This window comes from Hyla sarda, chromosome 6 (genome assembly GCF_029499605.1).
Source record: "Hyla sarda isolate aHylSar1 chromosome 6, aHylSar1.hap1, whole genome shotgun sequence".
Lineage (NCBI taxonomy): Eukaryota > Metazoa > Chordata > Amphibia > Anura > Hylidae > Hyla > Hyla sarda.
In genome coordinates, this window is record NC_079194.1 from 135034972 (window position 1) to 135057114 (window position 22143).

Here is a 22143-nt window from a genome sequence, read left to right on the forward strand (position 1 = left end):
CGCAGCGTAAAATACACTGCGGATCTGTCCATGTGAATAAGCACTTAGGGTACGTTTACACGTACAGGATCTGCAGTATATTTTCTGCAGCTGATTTTGCTACCTATTGAAGCTAATGGGTTGCAAAATCAGCTGCACAAAATATGCAGCAAAAATATGCAGCTGATCCTGTACATGTGATTTAATGGGGGTTAATGATAAACTAGCAGTGTGTTCACATGTTGTCCTCCCAGAGGGGTCACTTTCCCTCCTCCAGTGTCCACAGGTCACCAACAGGTCATATTACCAGAACAATTTATGGAAAAATCACGCCAAAAATTGCGCGGTTTTATCGCGATTTACGAAAAATCACGGTAAAACCACGCAATTTTGCCGCGATTTTTCCTAAAAATTGTTCTGATAATGTGACCTGTGGACACTGAAGGAAGGAAAGTGACCCCACTGGACTGCTACTATACACATGACCCAGCCCCAGGATAGACTGCTGATCAGGGGGGAGAGAGGGAGGACACGGGACATCACTCACCTCACATGAAGCTGCTCTATGTTTCGGAGGCCTGTCAGCTCTCGGCCCCGCCCTCTTCAGTGCTGGGGGCGGAGCCATCATCAGGTACCTTCATCCCTGCTCTGCCTGTCTCTGCTAATGATACGCAGACCAGGAGCAGCGCAGGGATATCCCCAGCAGCTTCATCGGGCTCTTTACCCAGCCGGTCAGTCCGCCCCTGGCCCCAATACTAGTATCGGGACCAGGGGCGGATCCAGAGTCTAGTCTCGGGAGGGGCACTATTAGAGAATTTTGTTTTGGTGGACAGAAAATAAGGTATTTCTTAAAGAACTTACAATATTATTAAATGTATCCAGTACAATAATCAAATACACCAATTGCCACAGAATGGGAAAGCGCTAAAGAAGTTTTTACAATTTAAAACTACAGCTCCCAGTATGACCTAAGTAGTGGTGAGGGGATGCTGGGAGTTGTTGTTTAACCCATCATTACTGCAAAACTTACAAGTGACTACCGCTCTGATGGGACAGTCAGGACAATACACAATGATATCAGTGACTACAGGTGACGTTTTCTCTATAGTCTTTCCTTATCTAATTCAGATGGTACATACTGCCAGGTCCAGCTAAATGTTCTCACTGAAGAACTTGATGCCCAGACGGCTCTTCACTGTGTCAGCGGATTCTGATCCTCTATATGAAAACAAGTATTATTATAAAACTTCCAGACATCCTATCCTTTGAATATAATTCTGACACACTGTACCCTCTGAATATACTACAACTCACTTTACCCTTTGAATATAATACTGCCACACACTGTACCCAATGAATATTATACTGCCACACATTGTACCCACTGAATAATACTGCCACACATTGTACCCACTGAATAATACTGCCACACATTGTACCCACTGAATACTGCCACACAATGTACCCACTGAATAATACTGCCACACATTGCACCCACTGAATATAATACTGCCACACTCTGTACCCACTGAATATAATACTGCCACACATTGTACCCACTGAATATAATACTGCCACACACTGTACCCACTGAATATAATACTGCCACACATTGTACCCACCGAATACTGCCCCACATTGTACCCACTGAATATAATACTGCTACACATTGTACCCTCTGAATATAATACTGGCACACACTGTACCCTCTGAATATAATACTGCCACACACTGTACCCACTAAATATAATACTGCCACACATTGTACCCACTGAATAATGCCACACATTGTACCCACTGAATATAATACTGCCACACACTGTACCCAATGAATATAATACTGCCACACATTGTACCCACTAAATAATACTGCCACACATTGTACCCACTGAATATAATACTACCACACACTGTACCCTCTGAATATAAAACTGCCCCACACTGTACCCCTGAATATAATACTGCTACACACTGTACCCCTGAATATAATACTTCCACACACTGTACCCCTAAATATAATACTGCCACACACTGTACCCCTAAATATAATACTGCCACACACTGTACCCCTGAATATAATACTTCCACACACTTTACCCCTGAATATAATACTGCCACACACTGTAACCTCAGAATATAATACTACCACACACTGTACCCCTGAATATAATACCACCACACACTTTACCTCTGAATATAATACTGCCACACACTGTACCCCTGAATATAATACTGCCACACACTGTAACCTCAGAATATAATGCTACCACACACTGTACGCTCCAAATATCCCTCTGAATACAATACCGTGATGTATTGTGGCTAATGAAAACCGTACTACCCCAGAAATTCCTTATACTCTGTGCCCCTCATATATAGTAATAATGCCCCATCCTGTGCCTGCACATATAACTATGACCTGTCCTGTTCCCCCTCATAATAATAATGCCCTCTGTCCTGTGCCCCTACCATATAATTCCCCCCTGTGCTGTGCCCCTCACTTATAATGCCCCTGCAATGTTCCCCTCACATATAATGCCCCCGTCCTGCTCCCTCAGGGGGCATTTTAAGTAAGGGGCACATAACAGGGTGCATTATAAGTAAGGGGCACACAACAGGGTGCATTATAAGTAAGGGGCACATAACAGGGCATTATAATTCGAAGTACATTATATGTTAGTGGCTCAAGACAGGGGGGCATTATAAGTGAGGGGCCCAAGACAGGGGGGCATTATAAGTGAGGGCCTGTAATGCCCCCCTGTCATGTGCCCCTCACATTGAATGCCCTCTGTTATGTGCCCCTCACTTATAATGCCCCCTGTCATGTGCCCCTCACATTTAATGCCCCCCTGTCATGTACCCCTCACATTTAATGCCCGACTGTCATGTGCCCCTCACATTTAATGCCCCTGCAATGTTTCCCTCACATATAATGCCCCCTGTCCTGCACCCTCAGGGGGCATTTTAAGTAAGGGGCACATAACAGGGGGCATAAGTGAGGGGCACATGGCAGGGGGCATTAAATGTGAGGGGCACATGACAGGGGCATTAAATGTGAGGGGCACATGACAGGGGGGCATTATACGTGAGGCGCCCCCCTGTCATGTGCCCCTCACTTATAATGCCCCCCTGTCTTGGGCAGCTAATATATAATGTGCTTCAACTTATAATGCCCCGTTATGTTCCCCTCACATATAATGCCCCCTGTCCTGCACCCTCAGGGGGCATTTTAAGTAAGGGGCACATAAAAGGAGGCATTATAAATCCGAGCACATTATTTGTTAGCGGCACAAGACAGGGGGGCATTATAAGTGAGGGGCACATGACAGGGGGCATTATAAGTGAGGGGCACATGACAGGGGGGCATTATAAGTGAGGGGCACATGACAGGGGGGCATTATAAGTGAGGGGCACATAACGGGGCCCTGTCAGTCTGCCGGAAGTGGCCATTCCAATGTCCCCCGCAGGAAGCCGCGGCCGATACATGGAGGGGGCATGTCGGCCGCCACTCCGTGCAGGGTTCTGCACACCCCCTTACAGCAGACTGCAGGGGCCCTGTTCAGGAGATTGTAGGGGGTCCTAGCGCTCGGATCCCCCACAATCTTTAACTTATCCTCTGTCTCGGCGTCTAAATAGGCTGTAAGTAAATGAAAAATAGATGCTGGCAGCAGTGGGATAGATATTATATAGATATATAGATAGATATGAGATAGATAGATAGATAGATAGATAGATAGGAGATAGATAGATAGATAGATAGATATGAGATAGATAGATATGAGATAGATAGATAGATAGATAGATATGAGATAGATAGATAGATATGAGATAGATAGATAGATATGAGATAGATAGATAGATATGAGATAGATAGATAGATAGATAGATAGATAGATATGAGATAGATAGATAGATATGAGATAGATAGATATGAGATAGATAGGAGATAGAAAGATAGATAGATAGATATGAGATAGATAGATATGAGATAGATAGATATGAGATAGATAGATATGAAATAGATAGATATGATATAGATAGATATGAGATAGATAGATACGAGATGATAGATATGAGATAGACAGATATGAGATGATAGATAGATATGAGATAGATAGATAGATAGATAGATAGGAGATAGATAGATAGATATAAGATAGATAGATATAAGATAGATAGATAGATAGATAGATAGATAGGAGATAGATAGAAAGATAGATAGATATGAGATAGATAGATAGATATGAGATAGATAGATAGGTATGAGATAGATAGATATGATATAGATAGATATGAGAGAGATAGATAGATAGATAGATATGAGATAGATAGATGATAGATAGATATGCAATAGATGGATATGAGAGATAGGAGATAGATAGATAGATATGAGATAGATAGATAGGAGATAGATATGAGAGAGATAGATAGATAGATATGAGATAGATAGATAGATAGATAGATATGAGAGATAGATATAAGATAGATAGATAGATAGATAGGAGATAGATAGATAGACAGATAGGAGATAGATAGATAGATATGAGATAGATAGATATATAGATAGTTGATAGATAGATATATAGATATATAGATAGATGATAGATAGATAGATAGATAGATGAAAGATGATTGATAGATAGATAGATATGAGAGATAGATAGGAGATATAGATAGATAGATAGACAGATAGATAGATGAAAGATGATAGATAGATAGATAGATAGATAGATAGATAGGAGATATAGATAGATATGAGATAGATAGATATGATATAGATAGATATGATATAGATAGATAGATAGATAGATAGATAGATATGAGATAGATAGATAGATGAAAGATGATAGATAGATAGATAGATATGAGAGATAGATAGGAGATATAGATAGATATGAGATAGATAGATATGATATAGATAGATAGATATGATATAGATAGATATGAGATAGATATGATATAGATAGATAGATAGATATGATATAGATAGATAGATATGATATAGATAGATAGATAGATATGAGATAGATAGATAGATGAAAGATGATAGATAGATAGATAGATAGATATGAGAGATAGATAGGAGATATAGATAGATATGAGATAGATAGATATGATATAGATAGATAGATATGATATAGATAGATAGATAGATATGAGATAGATAGATAAATAGATAGATAAATAGATAGATATGATAGATAGATAGATACATAGATATGAGAGATAGATAGGAGATAGATAGACAGATAGATCAGTGTTCCCCAACCAGGGTGCCTCCAGCTGTTGTAAAACTACAACTCCCAGTATGCCCACATAGCCAAATACAAGCTGGGAGTTGTAGTTTTACTACAGTTAGAGGCCTCTTCTGGGAAACACTGATAAGAGTCCCCCTTTATCTCTCACTGTCTCCTGACCCCCCCCCCCCCCCCCCAAAGTTACTTACCATGAAGGGCAGCATCAGGGTGGGCAGGGGGGGGTCTGGAGGCATTGGGTGGGTGTCCGGGCCTGTGGTGGAGGTGCAGGAAACTCAGCCCGGCCTTCTGAAAAGGCTGGGTTCATACTACGGTTTGTCATTACGGTTCCTGTATACGGCTGGGAGGAGGGGTGGGCGGGGCTTAATCGCGGCGCCCGCACTCAGCCGTATAGGGAACCGTAGTTAATGTATGCCTATGAGCCGACCGGAGTGAACGGCAGCCTCCGGTCGGCTGCTTTTTCGGCCGTATGTGGTTTCCTCGACTGCAGGCAAAAATGTGGTCGACCACGTTTTTGCCTGCGGTCGGGAAATCGCATACGGCCGAAAAAGCAGCCGACCGGAGGCTGCGGTTCACTCCGGTCGGCTCATAGACATACATTAAATACGGTTCCCGAAGACGGCTGAGTGCGGGCGCTGCGATTAAGCCCCGCCCACCCCTCCCAGCCGTATATGGGAACCGTAATGACAAACCGTAGTGTGAACCCAGCCAAACACAGAGGGGTGAGAGGGGGAGGAGCTTATCTTTTCCCAGCCCCTGCACAGTGTAATGGCTGCAGACTGAATAATGCTGAGACCTGCAGAGAATGGTGTCCTGCAGAGAATGGTGTCCTGCAGAGAATGGTGTCCTGCAGAGAATGGTGTCCTGCAGAGAATGGTGTCCTGCAGAGGATGGTGTCCTGCAGAGAATGGTGTCCTGCAGAGAATGGTGTCCTGCAGAGAATGGTGTCCTGCAGAGAATGGTGTCCTGCAGAGAATGGTGTCCTGCAGAGAATGGTGTCCTGCAGAGGATGGTGTCCTGCAGAGAATGGTGTCCTGCAAATGCTGCAGATGAGGGGACAGTGGAGCTGGGGCTGACAGCTCCCGCTCATCAATACTATAGTATCGGGAAGGGCAACAATCTGGGGGGGGGGGGCAGCCCTATTTGTTTTAAATGGGGGGGGCACGGCCTGATCTATGGGGGGGCCATGGCCGCCTCTGCCCCCTAGAGACGCCACTGGTGGCGATAGGACAAGCATATACAGAGTAGCCCTCACCCTGGCGTCACGACAGGTAAGGGTTAAACCAGCACCCTTTCATCACTGCACAGCTACACCCCATATACCCTACATCCCCAAGCTACCACAAGTTTATTAGGTAAAACCGTACAAGTGAAAGGAGGCCTTTGTACCCTGTTGGGCCCCCTCTAGTCTGGACATAAGATAAGATACGGTTGGGTATGGAAGCACACAGTTATGTATGGCACATTTGCCCACAGATGTTGTAGCTAGGTCTGGAGATCCTGCATCCTTGTAGGTTGCTAATGCTGGCTCACCATAAATGCTCCATTGGTGGCAAATCTTTTGACCGGGCAGGCCAAGGAAGTGTTGCAAAATAGTGGAGATATTCCTGGGAAACCCTTGCATTATCCTGCTGATAAATACAAACTGGTAGCCCGGCCATAAGAGGCAAAACATATGACTGCAGGATGTCTTGCACATATAGCTGAGCTGTTAGTGTCCCTTATATCACTACTAGGGGTGACAAACTGTTGTATATAATAGCTCCCCAGATCATTACACCAGAAGTTGTGTCCCTGCTAAAGATGATGTGGCTCCCTTCATGTATATCAATCTCTATTTCCCTCCAGTATTGTAGAAAAGCATCAGTTTGAAGTGATATTCAAACTGATCTAGCACCTTATTGGGACACTGGATCGCAGGACACACTGGATGGGAGAACGTGTCTTGAAGCGTTCCCGTCTGGCTTGCAGACATATCCAACGACACACTCCATAGAAGCCTACATACATGTACATATATTATAGTTATGAGATAGATGCTGTAGATAGATTGATCAAGTTGCACACTCTCAGGGCATGCTGGGGGTTGTAGTCCTGCACCAGCTGGAGACCCAAAAGTTGGAGATCACTGGATAGATTTTAAGGCTGGGGCTACATGGCGACTTTTGCCACAGGTGCCAGGCTACCAAAACTCACCATGACATGCTTTGTGTATTGTGCTATCCTGACACCTTGATGTCTTCCTAGTTCTTCCTGTATGTTTTCTTTTAACATCCTTCCTATTTTATTTATAATTTAATTTACACATAAAATACCTATTGATCTATGTATTAACTAGCTCACTCTGCTTGCAGACCTCTTGAAAGCTGGGGGCTTGGAGGACCATGAAAAACTTGCTTCCCCCCCTCCCTCCCTCGTCATGAGGTCTGCACAAAATTTTTACATTTGCAATGCTTTGTGCCCAAAGTGCATGCTTTTTTCAGCCATATAAACTGACCAAAGAGCAACCATTTTACATAAATATAATAATGTAGCATAATGTAACTTGTAGTGTACCATGTATTGCTTGTCAGTGTGCATGGAAATGCTTCTCTGCTGAGGAAACTGCAACCGTCTGCATCTCATACTGGTGAAAGCTGGATTACACCACACTGCTCTGAGGCACAGCAGGGAGATAACCACCCCCACCCCTCAGAAAAATGGTCCAAAATATCTAGTTGATGGACCAAAAAGACTTGGGGGGGACATGTATCAATGTTGGTATGAGTAGACGTTTTTTGTAGATCATTTTGATTGGTTAGCACCAAATTTACCATACTTGTGCAAGGCACATGATAAATTTCATGCAAAGTTCTAAATTTCCACACAGTTCTATTTGTACACCTGATCTACACCTCACAGGAAAAGTGGACACAGGGATTTTGTTCTATTGCTTTGAGGCTCGGATTTCATTGATGTTCTTTGTCCACCAGCAAAAACGCCAGAAAAACTGTCACAGCCTTTTCTTGCGTTTTTTTTCTTGCATTTTTGTTGGTGTGTGGAAACAATCATTTTTGTACCCTGTTGTGATTTTTTCCACTGCCTTCAGGTACCGATCTGTGGGTGAGATGCAAAGCGCCCAGCCCACAGAGTGTAAGGATGTAATGAGTGATTCATAGCATATACAGGGTGCTGAGCATCACTATTTACCTCCGCCAGCTGTACAGTAGCCCAGCAAGGAAAATGTTAACCCCCGTTGCTGCTGAGCAGTTCTGGGTTAAGTCTTTGTGCGCTATCCTGTGTATACACCCATCTATAGATGACTGTATATACAGGATACAGTAGGCAGACATCAACAATTGGAGGCTCCCTGTTACACTGCAGTATGGGCGCACTCCCCAGGGGAGAGCGACAAAAACGTACTAACCTTTTTTTTTTCTTTTCTTCTCATTTCATATACGTGAATGTGGAGGACTACGTCACATTCGGTGGGTTGCGACAATGGCCAGTGTTTTTTTAAAGTCAATAAAAGGGTTAATGAGGGCTGTGGGGGAGTGTTTTTTTAAATAATTTTTTTTTTCAATGTGTCGTGTTTTTTATAATTGAATTTTCAGGCTTAGTAGGGGAAGCCATCTTGTAGATGGAATCCATTACTATGCCGGTGTTTAGTAATAGCCACAAACCAGCTAGTGCTAACCCCCTATTAGTAGATCCGTACCAACAGGCTCGGAGTGTCAAAAATGGTGCTCCTGGGCCTAGGCGGTAACAGGCTGGTGTTATTTTGGCTGGGGAGGGCCAGTAACAATGGTCCTCGCCTACCCTGGTAACGTCAGGCTGTTGCTGCTTGGTTGGTATCTGGCTGATACAGTAAATATGGGGAACCCTATGCGATTTATTTATAAAAAAAAAAAAAAAAAAGAAAAACACGCGTAGGGTTCCCTGTATTTTCATTCTCAGCCAGATACCAACCAAGCAGCAACAGCCTAACGTTAGCAGGGTGGGCAAGGACCATTGTTACTGGCCCTCCCCAGCCTAAATAACGCCAGCCTGTTACCACCTAAGCCCAGGAGCGCCATATTTGACGCTCCGGGCCTGTTGGTACAGGCTCTTCCCGGCACTCCTGTGGCGGTGGGTACCGGGGTAATAATTGGGGGTTAGCGCTAGCTGTCTTTGGTGCTAACGCTAAGCCCCGGCTTAGTAAAGGATTCCGTCTACAAGACGGCTTCCACTACTAAGCCTGAAAATTCAATTATAAAAGAGACGAAACATTGGAAAAAAAAAAGACACATTAAAAAAAACGCTGGTCATCGTTGCAGTCCACCGAATATGACATAGTCCTCAGCAATCACGTATCTGAAATGAGAAAAAAAAAAAAAAACATGAAAAATGGGTATTTTTTTGGGCGCTCGCCCCTGGGGAGAGCGCACATAATGCAGTGTGTTCCTAAACAGGGAGCCAATTGTTGCTAAACTCCCATCAGGGGGCTGTAGTTAAACAACAGCTGGAGTCACCCTGTTTGGGAACACACTGCCAGAAAGGCTCAGTTCCCATTATGCAAAACGCATAATGACAACAGAGCCATATTTACCACCCTGGTTTCAGGCCTGGACTGTATAGCTCTGCCCCCTAATGATGTCATCACTAGGGGGTGGAGTAGAAAAGGTCGCAGGGGGTCTCAGGAGTGAGACCCAGTGCGATCTGTCCCTCTGCTGATCTGTCCCTTGGACTATTACTCCCATCATGGGACATTCTGTGTCCCATGATGGGAGTAGTTGTAGCACTGCAGTGCTGAGGGACGGCTCTTGCAAATCCCCCGGCTGCGGGACTCTATGGGCACTGTTAGGACTATTACTCCCATCACGGACAGACTCCGTCCATGATGGGAGTTGTAGTCCTGGGACTGAAGGATAGATCGCAGCAGGTCATTCTCCAGAGACCAGCTGCGATCCGCATTTATTAACTTAAAAAGCCGCCGGCACATGCGGCTTCACTGCGCTGCCGCCGGCTCCTGTATACACTGTCATAATTCATAATCCCTGCCGGAACACGGGAACTCTGATTGGGGAATAGCTATTCACCAATCAGAGCTCCTGTCTCCGGTGGCGGGGATTAGGAAATGTGACAGCTGTATAAAGGAGCGGTCTGTATTAAGGTGGTGATTCTGGGGTCTGTATTATGGAAAGGGTGGGGGGGGTCTGAATAATGTAAAGGGGGGGGAAGGTCTGTATTAATGTGGGTGGTGATTCTGGGGTCTGTATTATACAGGTCTGAGTTAAAATGGTTGTTCTCACTGTAAGGTCCTTGCAGCGAGAACAATATATAGGGACAATTCTGAAAAATCCCCACCCTGTGACAAGCCACACACCCACAATAAGCAACACCCATATTTCCATCACCTCAAGCGACTTCGAAAAAAAAATTGGGCACAGCACTACCAAAAGGCTGAAGAAGCGTGTGAAGACACGCGATACAGCTGTAACCCAGCTCACGGCTGACTAAGCTGCGGCTCTGATGTCCGTGCCACCCGCATGTCTGCGCTGTTGAAATAAATACGTTTTTTTTTGTACCGCATCACGGTGAGTGACCTCCCCGTTATTCCTTTCACACTCTATGAATGGACACTTTGCTCTGAGGGACTGGGAACCCGAAGGTGAGCGGTACTCTATGTGTATTACTGCTTTTGCTTAATTTAACTCCGTGCATGCCAGCATAGCGAGCAGCTGACTTGATAGGCTGTATTGAGGTAGCGGTGCCGACCAGCTTGTTTCTTACACCGGTTGTACTACCAAAAGGTTGCCTACCCCTGGTGTAGAATGAGGGTGACATCTGTTGGTCATAAGGAATTACTGCAGTGGTTTTTAACCATATGTAGTAAACTGGCTCTTGCCAGTGTCTTATATATAAAACTACAGTACATCCTTGATTCGGCCAAAGATTTATGCTATCTATATGAAGTTTAGCTCACAGACTATAATGTAGCCTGATCCAGTGTAACAAACCTTCAGCTGTGTGCACAGTATATCCAAACTCTGCATGCAAGTAAGAAAATGGAAATTATTTGACCATGTTTTTAATACAATGACTAATTTGTGTTAAAACACAGCAAAACTTTATTTATAGATTTAAAGATCCAAGACAGGAAATTCATGGTTACATTACATACAGGTCATCAGTTCCTTCCATCCCTTTCGGGCCAGTTACTTTGAATCTGTCCTCCATGTTTGGATCCTGAAAGTCAACTAAATCTTCAGGAAGTTCCTCTGATTCCGCAGTTTCCACCCTGTAATCCTGGTGCACATATTTTATGTGTCCATAGTTACCATATACAAGAAGTGAGGTACAGAGGCTTACTTAATATTTTAAAGCCAATCTGTGACCCTGAAAATCGCCTATAAACCACCAGCATGGTAATGTAATAAAAGGATATAGATAATACCTTTGAATAATGTGTCTTTATTCCGTGTAAAACAAAAAAGCACTTTTATGTGCCGGTTAAGTGTCAAGGAGGCGTGGCCTATGGTCTGCTATTCCCTAGTGCCACAGTACTTCTGTTGTAAATCTCTTCCCTTCCACTCCTTGACAGACAAGCTTGGGCTGGAGAGGGAGTTTGTCAAGCCGCAGTCTTACTGTCACATCACGTGTGCCCTGCCAGAATGACCGTAAGGAAAGAGGTATCACATGTACGGCACATAGCGCTTTTTCTCCACGGAATAAAGACACAGACACATTATTCAATAGGTATCATCTGTATCCTTTTATTTCATTCTACATTACTATGCTGGAGATTCATAGATGATGTTTCAGGTGACAGGTTCTCTTTAGACTTAAATAGGAGTACTCTGGGATACAAATATTTTTTCAAACTTCCCCAGACTGCTGGCATTAAATAAAAAAAAAAAAAAAATAATAGAAATAAAAGAACAGTCAGTCAGTCAAACTGTACATACCTGCCACAGCTCCCCCAATAACCCGCTCTGCCCTCCGCAGCGATCCTCTTCCTGGCTGCCAGAGGTCAGTCTGGCACACTGCCAGGGCCGGCCCTACCATGGGACCCAGTGGGACCATGGTCCCAGGGGGCACTTTGTTGCCTTTTTTTTTATTCAATTTTTTTTTTATATTGTGCCACCTAGCTCCATGGTCAGGCTGGCCCTGCCACTGCTTAATAGCGCAGTGGCCACTTTAACACAGTGAGCCTGCACAGGAGGACGTGCACTCTGCAGCTTAGCTATTCATCAGCTAAAGCAATGTCCCGCCTTGGCTGGCGATAGGCTAAGTGGTAGCGTGATGTAATCGGCCCCAGCACTAGGAAGAAGACCGGGGCTGGGGCCGAATAGGTCACACTGCCGCTTAGCCTATCGCTGGCTGAGACATCGCTGTGGCCGGCCATTATCTAAGTCGCAGTGTGACGGTTTGACCACCTGCAGCCAGAAAGAGGACCACAGCGGAGGCTGGAGCAGGTTATTGCATGCATCAGCGGCAGGTATATACAGTTTTTTTTTTCTTTTTTTTTATGCCGGAAGCCTGTTAAAAAAAAAAAAAAAAAATTTTTTTTAAATAAATTACAAAAAGTTTAATTTTATAAAAGAAGTATTCCAGGATATAACACAATTTACAGTAAGCTCCCTAGCTGGAGGAAGACGGAATTTTGTCATTTTACTTGGGACTCCCTGACGAAGGTGGCGTACCGAAACGTGCGTTGGAGTGGTGCTATCCCTGCGTCTGCCCACCAGCCTTCTTTACTTGGTAATATTGGTCCTTTTTCTGTATTGGGTTCTTGTTTACATCATTATGCACATGACCCTTTGTTCCTTGCGAGCACCTTTTACCCCATTTCTGGGTTGCTGCTATTGTCGCTATGAATGTTTAGGTGCAATATACAAAATTATGCACTTTTATTGATGTTTACACCTTGCAACCATTTTACTTTTTTTTTTGGTTGCCCCTAGATACAGACCGCATATTTCAGACTTTAAGAGCATGTATCAATTTTTAGATGGCGGAGCCGGAGATATCACCTTTTGTGCTGTATTCCTCACAATATATGTGTTTTAATTTGTCTGCATTGTCATCTCAATCAAATTTGTGTCCATTGGACACGGTACTTGTTTGCAAAAATGACTCCGATTTTTTCTTTCCCTTTTTGTGCATTTTACATCCATGTCTATACAAGAAATTTGCAGCTCTACAACAGAAAAAAAATAAATAAATTATCTTTCACCACTCATAACATATATTGTAAAGACATTTTTCAAAATTAGATGTTGGAATTAACATGAAATGGTGAAAAATGTGAACAACAACTTTGGAAGACTTTTCCACTACCTGTATAGTAGTGGGCTCTGAGGTCCCAGACCCCTTGATTATACTGTATGTGATAAGTTATGGCTGATACGCCTTTACCCAAATAAACCTCACCCTAATAATATCACCTCCTCCCACTTGCCTTTCTTTTCTCATAATGTTTAAATAGCAAGAGTTCTCGTCGCACACCAGATCTAGGTCACAGGCAGCACAACTATGCCCAGCAAGTCCTTCATGACCAGCGAGATCCTTCTCCCGGTCATCTCACGAAGGCTCCAGATCTCAGATTCCTGTTATCTGATGGGAATTAGAGTTTACTAAGGAACATCAGCAGAGCTGTGTGGAACTCCTCCGGTCTGTCCATGTAACACGCATGTCCAGCTCCTTTCAGGGGGCTCAGTGTGTGGTTTGGAAGGTGCTGCAAGCTCTCAAGAGATTGGCTGCCCAGATTTATATCCTCTGTGCCGTATACAATGAGGGTGGGGACCTGCAGGAAAAATTATTAAATTATAAAAAATAAATAATAAATAATTAAAAAAATAATTAAATTAATAATTAAAAAATATAATATAATAATATAATAATTAATTATAATAAAATAATTAATTATAATATAATTATTAATTATAATATAATTAATTATAATATAATAATTAATTATAATATAATAATATAATATATATATCTCCCCCCCATTTTACAAGATGCAGTAGGTAAAGTGTTCAGCACAGTAATACTCCTGCTTCATAAGAGGTATACAGCTCTAACGGACATTTGGCACAGTTACAATCCGCCAGGATGCTCAATCCAAAGAACAGTCATAATATCCAGCAGGTAAGAATGAAGATGGCACTCACCGGAGTTGATGAAAGAATGGTGACTCTTTATTGATAACAACCGGCAGACAGCAGCATTGGGGCGAGGGACGCCACTCGTGGCGTCCCTCGCCCCAATGCTACCGTCTGCCGGTTGTTATCAATAAAGAGTCACCATTCTTTCATCAACTCCGGTGAGTGCCATCTTCATTCTTACCTACTGGAGAGAGATATATATATATATATATAGATATATATATATATATATATATATATATATATATATATATATATATATATATATATGATTTTACTTAGGGTGGGCTGTTAGGTGGACTGTAGTTCCTGTAATGTCATGTCAGCACATAGAACCAGTAAGCTTTCTGATGGCACAGCCATTTTGCAATGTAAATAGACGTTCATGGGATCAACAAAATCCACCAGCCTCTTCATCACGGCAGTGGTAGACATTGACAATATATCTATAATTATAATGCCTTTATTTAGCACTAACATATTCCACAGCACTGTACAAATGTTTATCAATCAAATTGGTCATTTAAAGGACAATTCCGCCGGCAGTGCTGAGCAGACCTGTGATACTACACACCTGGATTTGCTGGTACTGCTGTGGTTTGAAGCTCTTTGTCCCCACAGGAGCCACTGGAACAAACCCCCTTAGCCGGTCAGGGTGCTGCAGGAGGAGAGGCAAGGAGAAGAGGCCGCTCATAGATGGACTAATGATGACCGGCTGTCGTGTGCCCAGTGCTTCCATGATGTGGAGGAGATACTCTGTGCGGCCTTTCTCCGAAGACATAGGCTGAGCTTTTAGTGACTCCCCATACCCTACAAGTCATGACACAGATAGTCAAGTAAAAAAAGCAAGCATCCCTATACATTGCAGCATTTATCCCTATATCCTGCAATACAAGGAGCATTTATCCCTACATCCTGCAATACAAGGAGCATTTATCCCTATATCCTGCAATACAAGGAGCATGCATTCCTATATCCTGCAATACAAGGAGCATTTATCCCTATATCCTGCAATACAAGGAGCATTTATCCCTACGTCCTGCAATACAAGGACCATTTATCCCTACGTCCTGCAATACAAGGACCATTTATCCCTACGTCCTGCAATACAAGGACCATTTATCCCTACGTCCTGCAATACAAGGACCATTTATCCCTACGTCCTGCAATACAAGGACCATTTATCCCTACGTCCTGCAATACAAGGAGCATGCATCCCTATATCCTGCAATACAAGGAGCATTTATCCCTATATCCTGCAATACAAGGAGCATTTATCCCTATAGCCTGCAATACAAGGAGCATTTATCCCTATAGCCTGCAATACAAGGAGCATTTATCCCTATAGCCTGCAATACAAGGAGCATTTATCCCTATAGCCTGCAATACAAGGAGCATTTATCCCTATAGCCTGCAATACAAGGACCATTTATCCCTACGTCCTGCAATACAAGGAGCATTTATCCCTATATCCTGCAATACAAGGAGCATTTATCCCTACAGCCTGCAATACAAGAAGCATTTATCCCTACATCCTGCAAAACAAGGAGCATTTATCCCTATATCCTGCAATACAAGGAGCATTTATCCCTACGTCCTGCAATACAAGGAGCATTTATCCCTACGTCCTGCAATACAAGGAGTATTTATCCCTACATCCTGCAATACAAGGAGCATTTATCCCTATATCCTGCAATACAAGGAGCATGCATTCCTATATAATGCAGTACAAAACAAGGAGCATGCATCTGTATACCCTGTAGTAAGAGACAAGGATTTTTCACCCCTATATCCTGCAGTACAAGAAGACTGAATCCCTATATCCTGCAAAGCAAGTCAAGGAGCATGTGTGGTGTCCCGGTACCGTATTGCATACCGTACCTTGTATGATGGTCCCAAAAGTCAGAGTAACTACGCTTAGGTAGGGTCCCCCAGGTGGGACAGCTCCTAGTTGCCTCTCTTCTATTTAAATTTCATGATGTTTATATGTACAGATTTAATAATGTATATTTAATATAATGTATAGTACTTACCTTGTTAGTGTCGCAGGACCTTCAGTGACTATGTTAATTCCTCTATGGTATGTTAGAGGACCTTTGGTCACATGCTACCCATAACTGTGTGAAGGTGATTGACAGAAGTATTGGACCAATTCGCTCTAGTCCAGCCCCTGCCCATATAAGGGAGCTGTAGCCAATTATCGCTCTCTTGGGTTGCTGCTCTCGTGGATGCCGGACTAGCAGGACGGATCTGCGCAACTTTCAAAGACAGGCTAGGCCAGAAAACCTACCAGCCTCAGCCTAAACTAAACAGGGAGTTCTAAACTAATCCCCGCTAAAGCTAGCGTGACTACTAGACCGCAAATAAATCCCCTAAATCCAGTGGAACAGCGCATATCAGTCTTAAGAACTCTAAATTGCTTAGGGTCCCAACCACTGTCAATCTCTAAGCGACTTTTCATGTATAGAGACTGTTCCGTTTATGAAGTTTGCATAAAATCTTCAGTAAAAGTTCCAACTGTTTTCAGCAAACTCTCCGGTTGTGGACATTCAATTGTTCTATACCTCCCTATCGCTCTTGGGAAGGGTGGCGGTAGGACAAGCATTACAGAGGAGCCCTCATCCTGGCATCACGAATAGAAAGGGTTAACCAGACACCCTTTATTCACACAGCTACACCCCATATGCGTATGTGATAGCCTGGGGGAGTAGGGTATGGGGAGTGTAGCTGTGCGGTGACTAAAGGGTGCTTGTTAACCCTTGCTATTTGTGACACCAGGGTGAGGGCTCCGCAGTAATGCTTGTCCTACCGCCACCCTTCCCAAGAGCGATAGGGAGGTAGATAATAATGGAATGTCCACAACCGGAGACTTTGCTGAAACAGTTGTAACTTTTACTGAAGATTTTATGCAAGCTTCATAACCGGAACAGTTGCTATACATGCAAGCTTTCTTTGGAGATTGACAAAGGTTGGGACTTAAGCAATTTCGAGTCTTTAGGATAATATGCGCTGTTCCACTTGATTTGGTTGCGGTCCAGTAGTCACACTAGCTTTAGCGGGGAGTAGTTTAGAACTCACGGTTTACTTCCGCTGAGGCCAGTAGGTTTTCAGGCCTAGCGTGTCTTTGCAAGTTGCGCAGATCCGTCCTGCTAGTCGGGCATCCACGAGAGCAGCAACCCAAGAGAGCGATAATTGGCTACAGCTCCCTTATATGGGCAGGGGCTGGACTAGAACTAATTGGTCCAATACTTGTGTCAATCACCATTACAAAGGATTATGGGTAACATGTGACCCAAGGACCTCCAAAAGGTCCTCCAACATACCATAGAGGATATTAACATTGTCACAAGGTACGTACTATACATTATATTAAATATACATTATTACTAAATATGTATATGTATCAACATTGTAGAATTAGAGTACAGGAGACTAGGGTCTGTCCCACCTGGGGGACCCTACCTGAGCGTAGTTACTCTGACTTTGGGGACCACCAAACTAGGTATGGTATGCAATACGGTACCGGGACACCACACATACCTATATACTGCAGTACAAAAAGAATGCATCCCTATATTCTGCAATACAAGGTAAGGAGCATGCATCCCTATATCCTGTGTAGGAATGGTTGTCAGGGATCTATATATTTCCCCAGGGCCAGACTGGGTGTGAAAACCAGCCCTGGAAAAAATTACATACCAGCCCCATAGTGTTGGGTCATTATACCAGCAAGTCGTCATTTTCTTGTTCATAAAAGGTAAAATCATGCATTTTAAAGCATATTAGTTCTCCCCACATTAGGGGCAGGGCTCAGTCCCCGAGAACAGGCAGGGCTCAGTCCCCAAGGACAGGCAGGGCTCAGTTCCCAAGGACAGGCAGGCCAGGGTGGCGGGCGCACTGATCGCTGGCACAGTGCACTGCTGCGCATAGCCGTGAGGTCACGTCACCCCCACGGTGATGTGACCTCACCTCTAAGTGCAGCAACACTCCCAGGCAGCCGACCACCCAGGGCCGTAAGTAAGAAGCAGGGCCGGCCTGGGACAGTGCAGGGCCGTCCCTCTTTTTCTGTTAAGATATTTATCGTCGGCACCAGGCGACCTATGCGGTCGCCTGTGCAGCCTGCTGGACCTATTTTCCTGTAGGGGCCTGGAGCCCCTACGTTAATCCGGACCCAAAGTTGCCCCAGGCCCAGTGACCCACCAAGATAATTTCCGGTAGGCCAGTCCGGGCCTGATAATTTCCCCAAGGTACTTGTCGTATGTGGATACAAGGTTTCATACAGTGCATATCTCATTTATGAAAAGCTGGGCGAGTTATGGGGAATCCAGGAAATAGTTAAAATCCCTATTGAGACTTGCTAGTGTAAATCCCTGGTGAGACTTGTAAAGGCCTGGCTCTTATAGGAAGAATGACAGGCTTGGTAGTGAGGCCGATTAATACTGGCCTCACAAAAGGCATAACCAAGTCTCCACTGAGAGGCTATGAGGAACCTCTGAGGGGGGCAGCCTCAAAAAAAGTGGTTTCCACAAGTTACTTTGTGTAACACCTTTTTATTGATTGTTTTGTTGGGTGGCTAGTAGTAAGCCACATCTACAGAGAGGGAAGTTTCTGTGTAGTTAGTGCTGGACAAAGCAGGATATATTTTGTATTTGTTTGTGCCTAAAATTAAAGTGCAACTGTCACCTAGAATATGCTTGTAAAGTTGCACACATATGGGGGAGATTTATCAAAACATGTATAGAGGAAGAGTGGTGCAAAATGAAAGAAGCAATCTGATAGGAGCATGCAGCCCTATAGCCTGCAATAAAAGGAGCATGCATCCCTATATCCTGCAATACAAGGAGCATGCATCCCTCCTGCAATACATGGAGCATGCAGCCCTATAGCCTGCAATACATGGAGCATGCAGCCCTATAGCCTGCAATACATGGAGCATGCAGCCCTATAGCCTGCAATACATGGAGCATGCAGCCCTATAGCCTGCAATACATGGAGCATGCAGCCCTATAGCCTGCAATACATGGAGCATGCAGCCCTATAGCCTGCAATACATGGAGCATGCAGCCCTATAGCCTGCAATACATGGAGCATGCAGCCCTATAGCCTGCAATACATGGAGCATGCAGCCCTATAGCCTGCAATACATGGAGCATGCAGCCCTATAGCCTGCAATACATGGAGCATGCAGCCCTATAGCCTGCAATACATGGAGCATGCAGCCCTATAGCCTGCAATACATGGAGCATGCAGCCCTATAGCCTGCAATACATGGAGCATGCAGCCCTATAGCCTGCAATACATGGAGCATGCAGCCCTATAGCCTGCAATACATGGAGCATGCAGCCCTATAGCCTGCAATACATGGAGCATGCAGCCCTATAGCCTGCAATACATGGAGCATGCAGCCCTATAGCCTGCAATACATGGAGCATGCAGCCCTATAGCCTGCAATACATGGAGCATGCAGCCCTATAGCCTGCAATACATGGAGCATGCAGCCCTATAGCCTGCAATACATGGAGCATGCAGCCCTATAGCCTGCAATACATGGAGCATGCAGTCCTATAGCCTGCAATACATGGAGCATGCAGCCCTATAGCCTGCAATACATGGAGCATGCAGCCCTATAGCCTGCAATACATGGAGCATGCAGCCCTATAGCCTGCAATACATGGAGCATGCAGCCCTATATCCTGCAATACATGGAGCATGCAGCCCTATATCCTGCAATACATGGAGCATGCAGCCCTATATCCTGCAATACATAGAGCATGCAGCCCTATATCCTGCAATACATGGAGCATGCAGCCCTATATCCTGCAATACATGACAAGGAGCATGCAGCCCTATATCCTGCAATACATGACAAGGAGCATGCAGCCCTATATCCTGCAATACACGACAAGGAGCATGTAGCCCTATATCCTGCAAGGAAAGACAATTCTTTCTAAAATGTTAGGTCCAGGACATGCAGGGACTTGCTGGAGCCCAGGGCACAGTCCTATGTAAACTGTGTTACTTGTTACCTGGTAAGTCAATGGCCACAGCCCGGTATCCGTGTTCAGACAGGATCTGCAGCGTCCCCAGTTCTTCCCAGTTTTTCGAAGTGAACGAGCGGCCGTGCAATAAAAGCACTGGGAACCTGAAATATCAGATGAATAGTGAATCAGCTACATGTACTTATACATCATATCACTGACATCGGCTTTCCCCATCTGTCCTTATCAATAGTGCCAGTAGCTACTGCCCTGATATAAACTCTAGACGTCAGTCATGTGACCCGAAGACATATTACCTGCAGCACGTATATAAGCATCAGCTACCAGTAGGAAGGCCTGCCGCCTCATCACATGGCAGAACTAGCGGGATAGATCCAGCAATAGAGCCACGTCCTATGTACAACAATAAGCTGGTGGTTATAACTCACCGCTTCTTCTATTCGTATCTGCTGCCGCCATGCTTATGTCTTTTTAGGGTCTCTGATGTCTTAGGATAGTGGCGAAACCCTGGATACGTGTATGTGTGAACGGCGTCTTACAGGGATATAATGGGGTCAATGATAAGACAGTCAGCAGTACACATCAATAATTGTAGACATGTTGGTCTGGTATCTAGGCACATGTGAATGTGAATATATATATATACACATATACACACACACACACACACACCATGCTGGCAGCACCCAGACATTCAGTTCTAGAGATACTATTCTGCACACTCATCCGCCTCTGGACACCCAAATCCTTGTCCTCGTCTGTCCCCCACCAAATCTCCTACCTTTCTGCTGTGGCCCCTTCCAGGCTGCTCCTTGGTACGGCTTCCCTGTAGAAGGTGGGCCAGTCTCCGTTCTGGATACCTGTCCGCACGGTAAAGTTCATGCTGTCCTGGGGTTCTGCACGGGGGACCTCAGCTTTTGGCTCCTCTTGCTCATTCCTTGCAGAGGGGAGAAGGAGATAGAGCAGGACTGATATGGACAAGATGAGGACTAAGACAACCAGTTTATGGCGGCCCAGACCCATGATCCTTGGAAGAACTGCAGAGGAACCATTACATATATATATATAGGGAAGGTTGAGACTGTTGGGCTTCCACCAGCTGCAGTCTCTGGCTCAGTCTCCTCCCTTTTGTATCAGCACTCCTCCATTTCCTCTCCTCCTTTCACTGCTTCCCTCCCAAGACAACATGAGGATCTGTGGACAGGACAACCCACTGACATCACGTGACTGAGCATGGATCCCGTACAGCAGTGGTCTCAAACTGTGGCCCTCCAGATGTTGCAAAACTTCAACTCCCAGCATGCCCGGACAGCCGTTGGCTGTCCGGGCATGCTGGGAGTTGAAGTTTTGCAACATCTGGAGGGCCACAGTTTAAGACCACTGCTGTACAGGGTGTTTTACGGCATGTCAGATAGCTTTACTCCTGATAGGCTGAAGGCTAAAGTGGTCGCTGCAAATACAGTGAAGGAGTTTAACCCCTTAAGGACCAAGCCCATTGTCACCTTAAGGACCAGGCCAATTTTATTTTTGCGTTTTCGTTTTTTCTTCCTCGCCTTCTAAAATCCATAACTCTTTTATATTTCCATCTACAGACCCATATAAGGGCTTGTTTTTTGCGTGATCCATTGTACTTTGTAATGAAACCTCTAATTTTACCATAAAATGTACGGCGAACCCCAAAAAATATTTTTTTAGAGAGGAAATTTTAATGAAAACCACAATTTTGGAGGGTTTTGTTTTCACACTGTTACAATTTACAGTAAAAATGACATCTGTTCT

At 44.3% G+C, this 22143-nt stretch overlaps 2 protein-coding genes across 2 annotated transcripts in view; one reads left to right on the top strand and one right to left on the bottom strand.

Moving 5' to 3' along the window:
- The window catches only part of ABHD14B (abhydrolase domain containing 14B), a 35661-nt gene that overhangs the window by 1165 nt on the left and 12353 nt on the right, over positions 1-22143 (top strand). The gene's annotated exons all lie outside the window — the stretch shown is intronic.
- On the bottom strand, positions 12009-21553 carry ABHD14A (abhydrolase domain containing 14A). The gene is made up of 4 exons (XM_056525115.1): positions 21146-21553; positions 20392-20507; positions 14940-15175; positions 12009-14001 (listed from the first exon to the last, which is right to left on the bottom strand). The coding sequence occupies exons 1-4, from the start codon at positions 21385-21387 to the stop codon at positions 13822-13824; spliced, it is 774 nt and encodes a 257-aa protein (XP_056381090.1). The 5' UTR covers positions 21388-21553; the 3' UTR covers positions 12009-13821.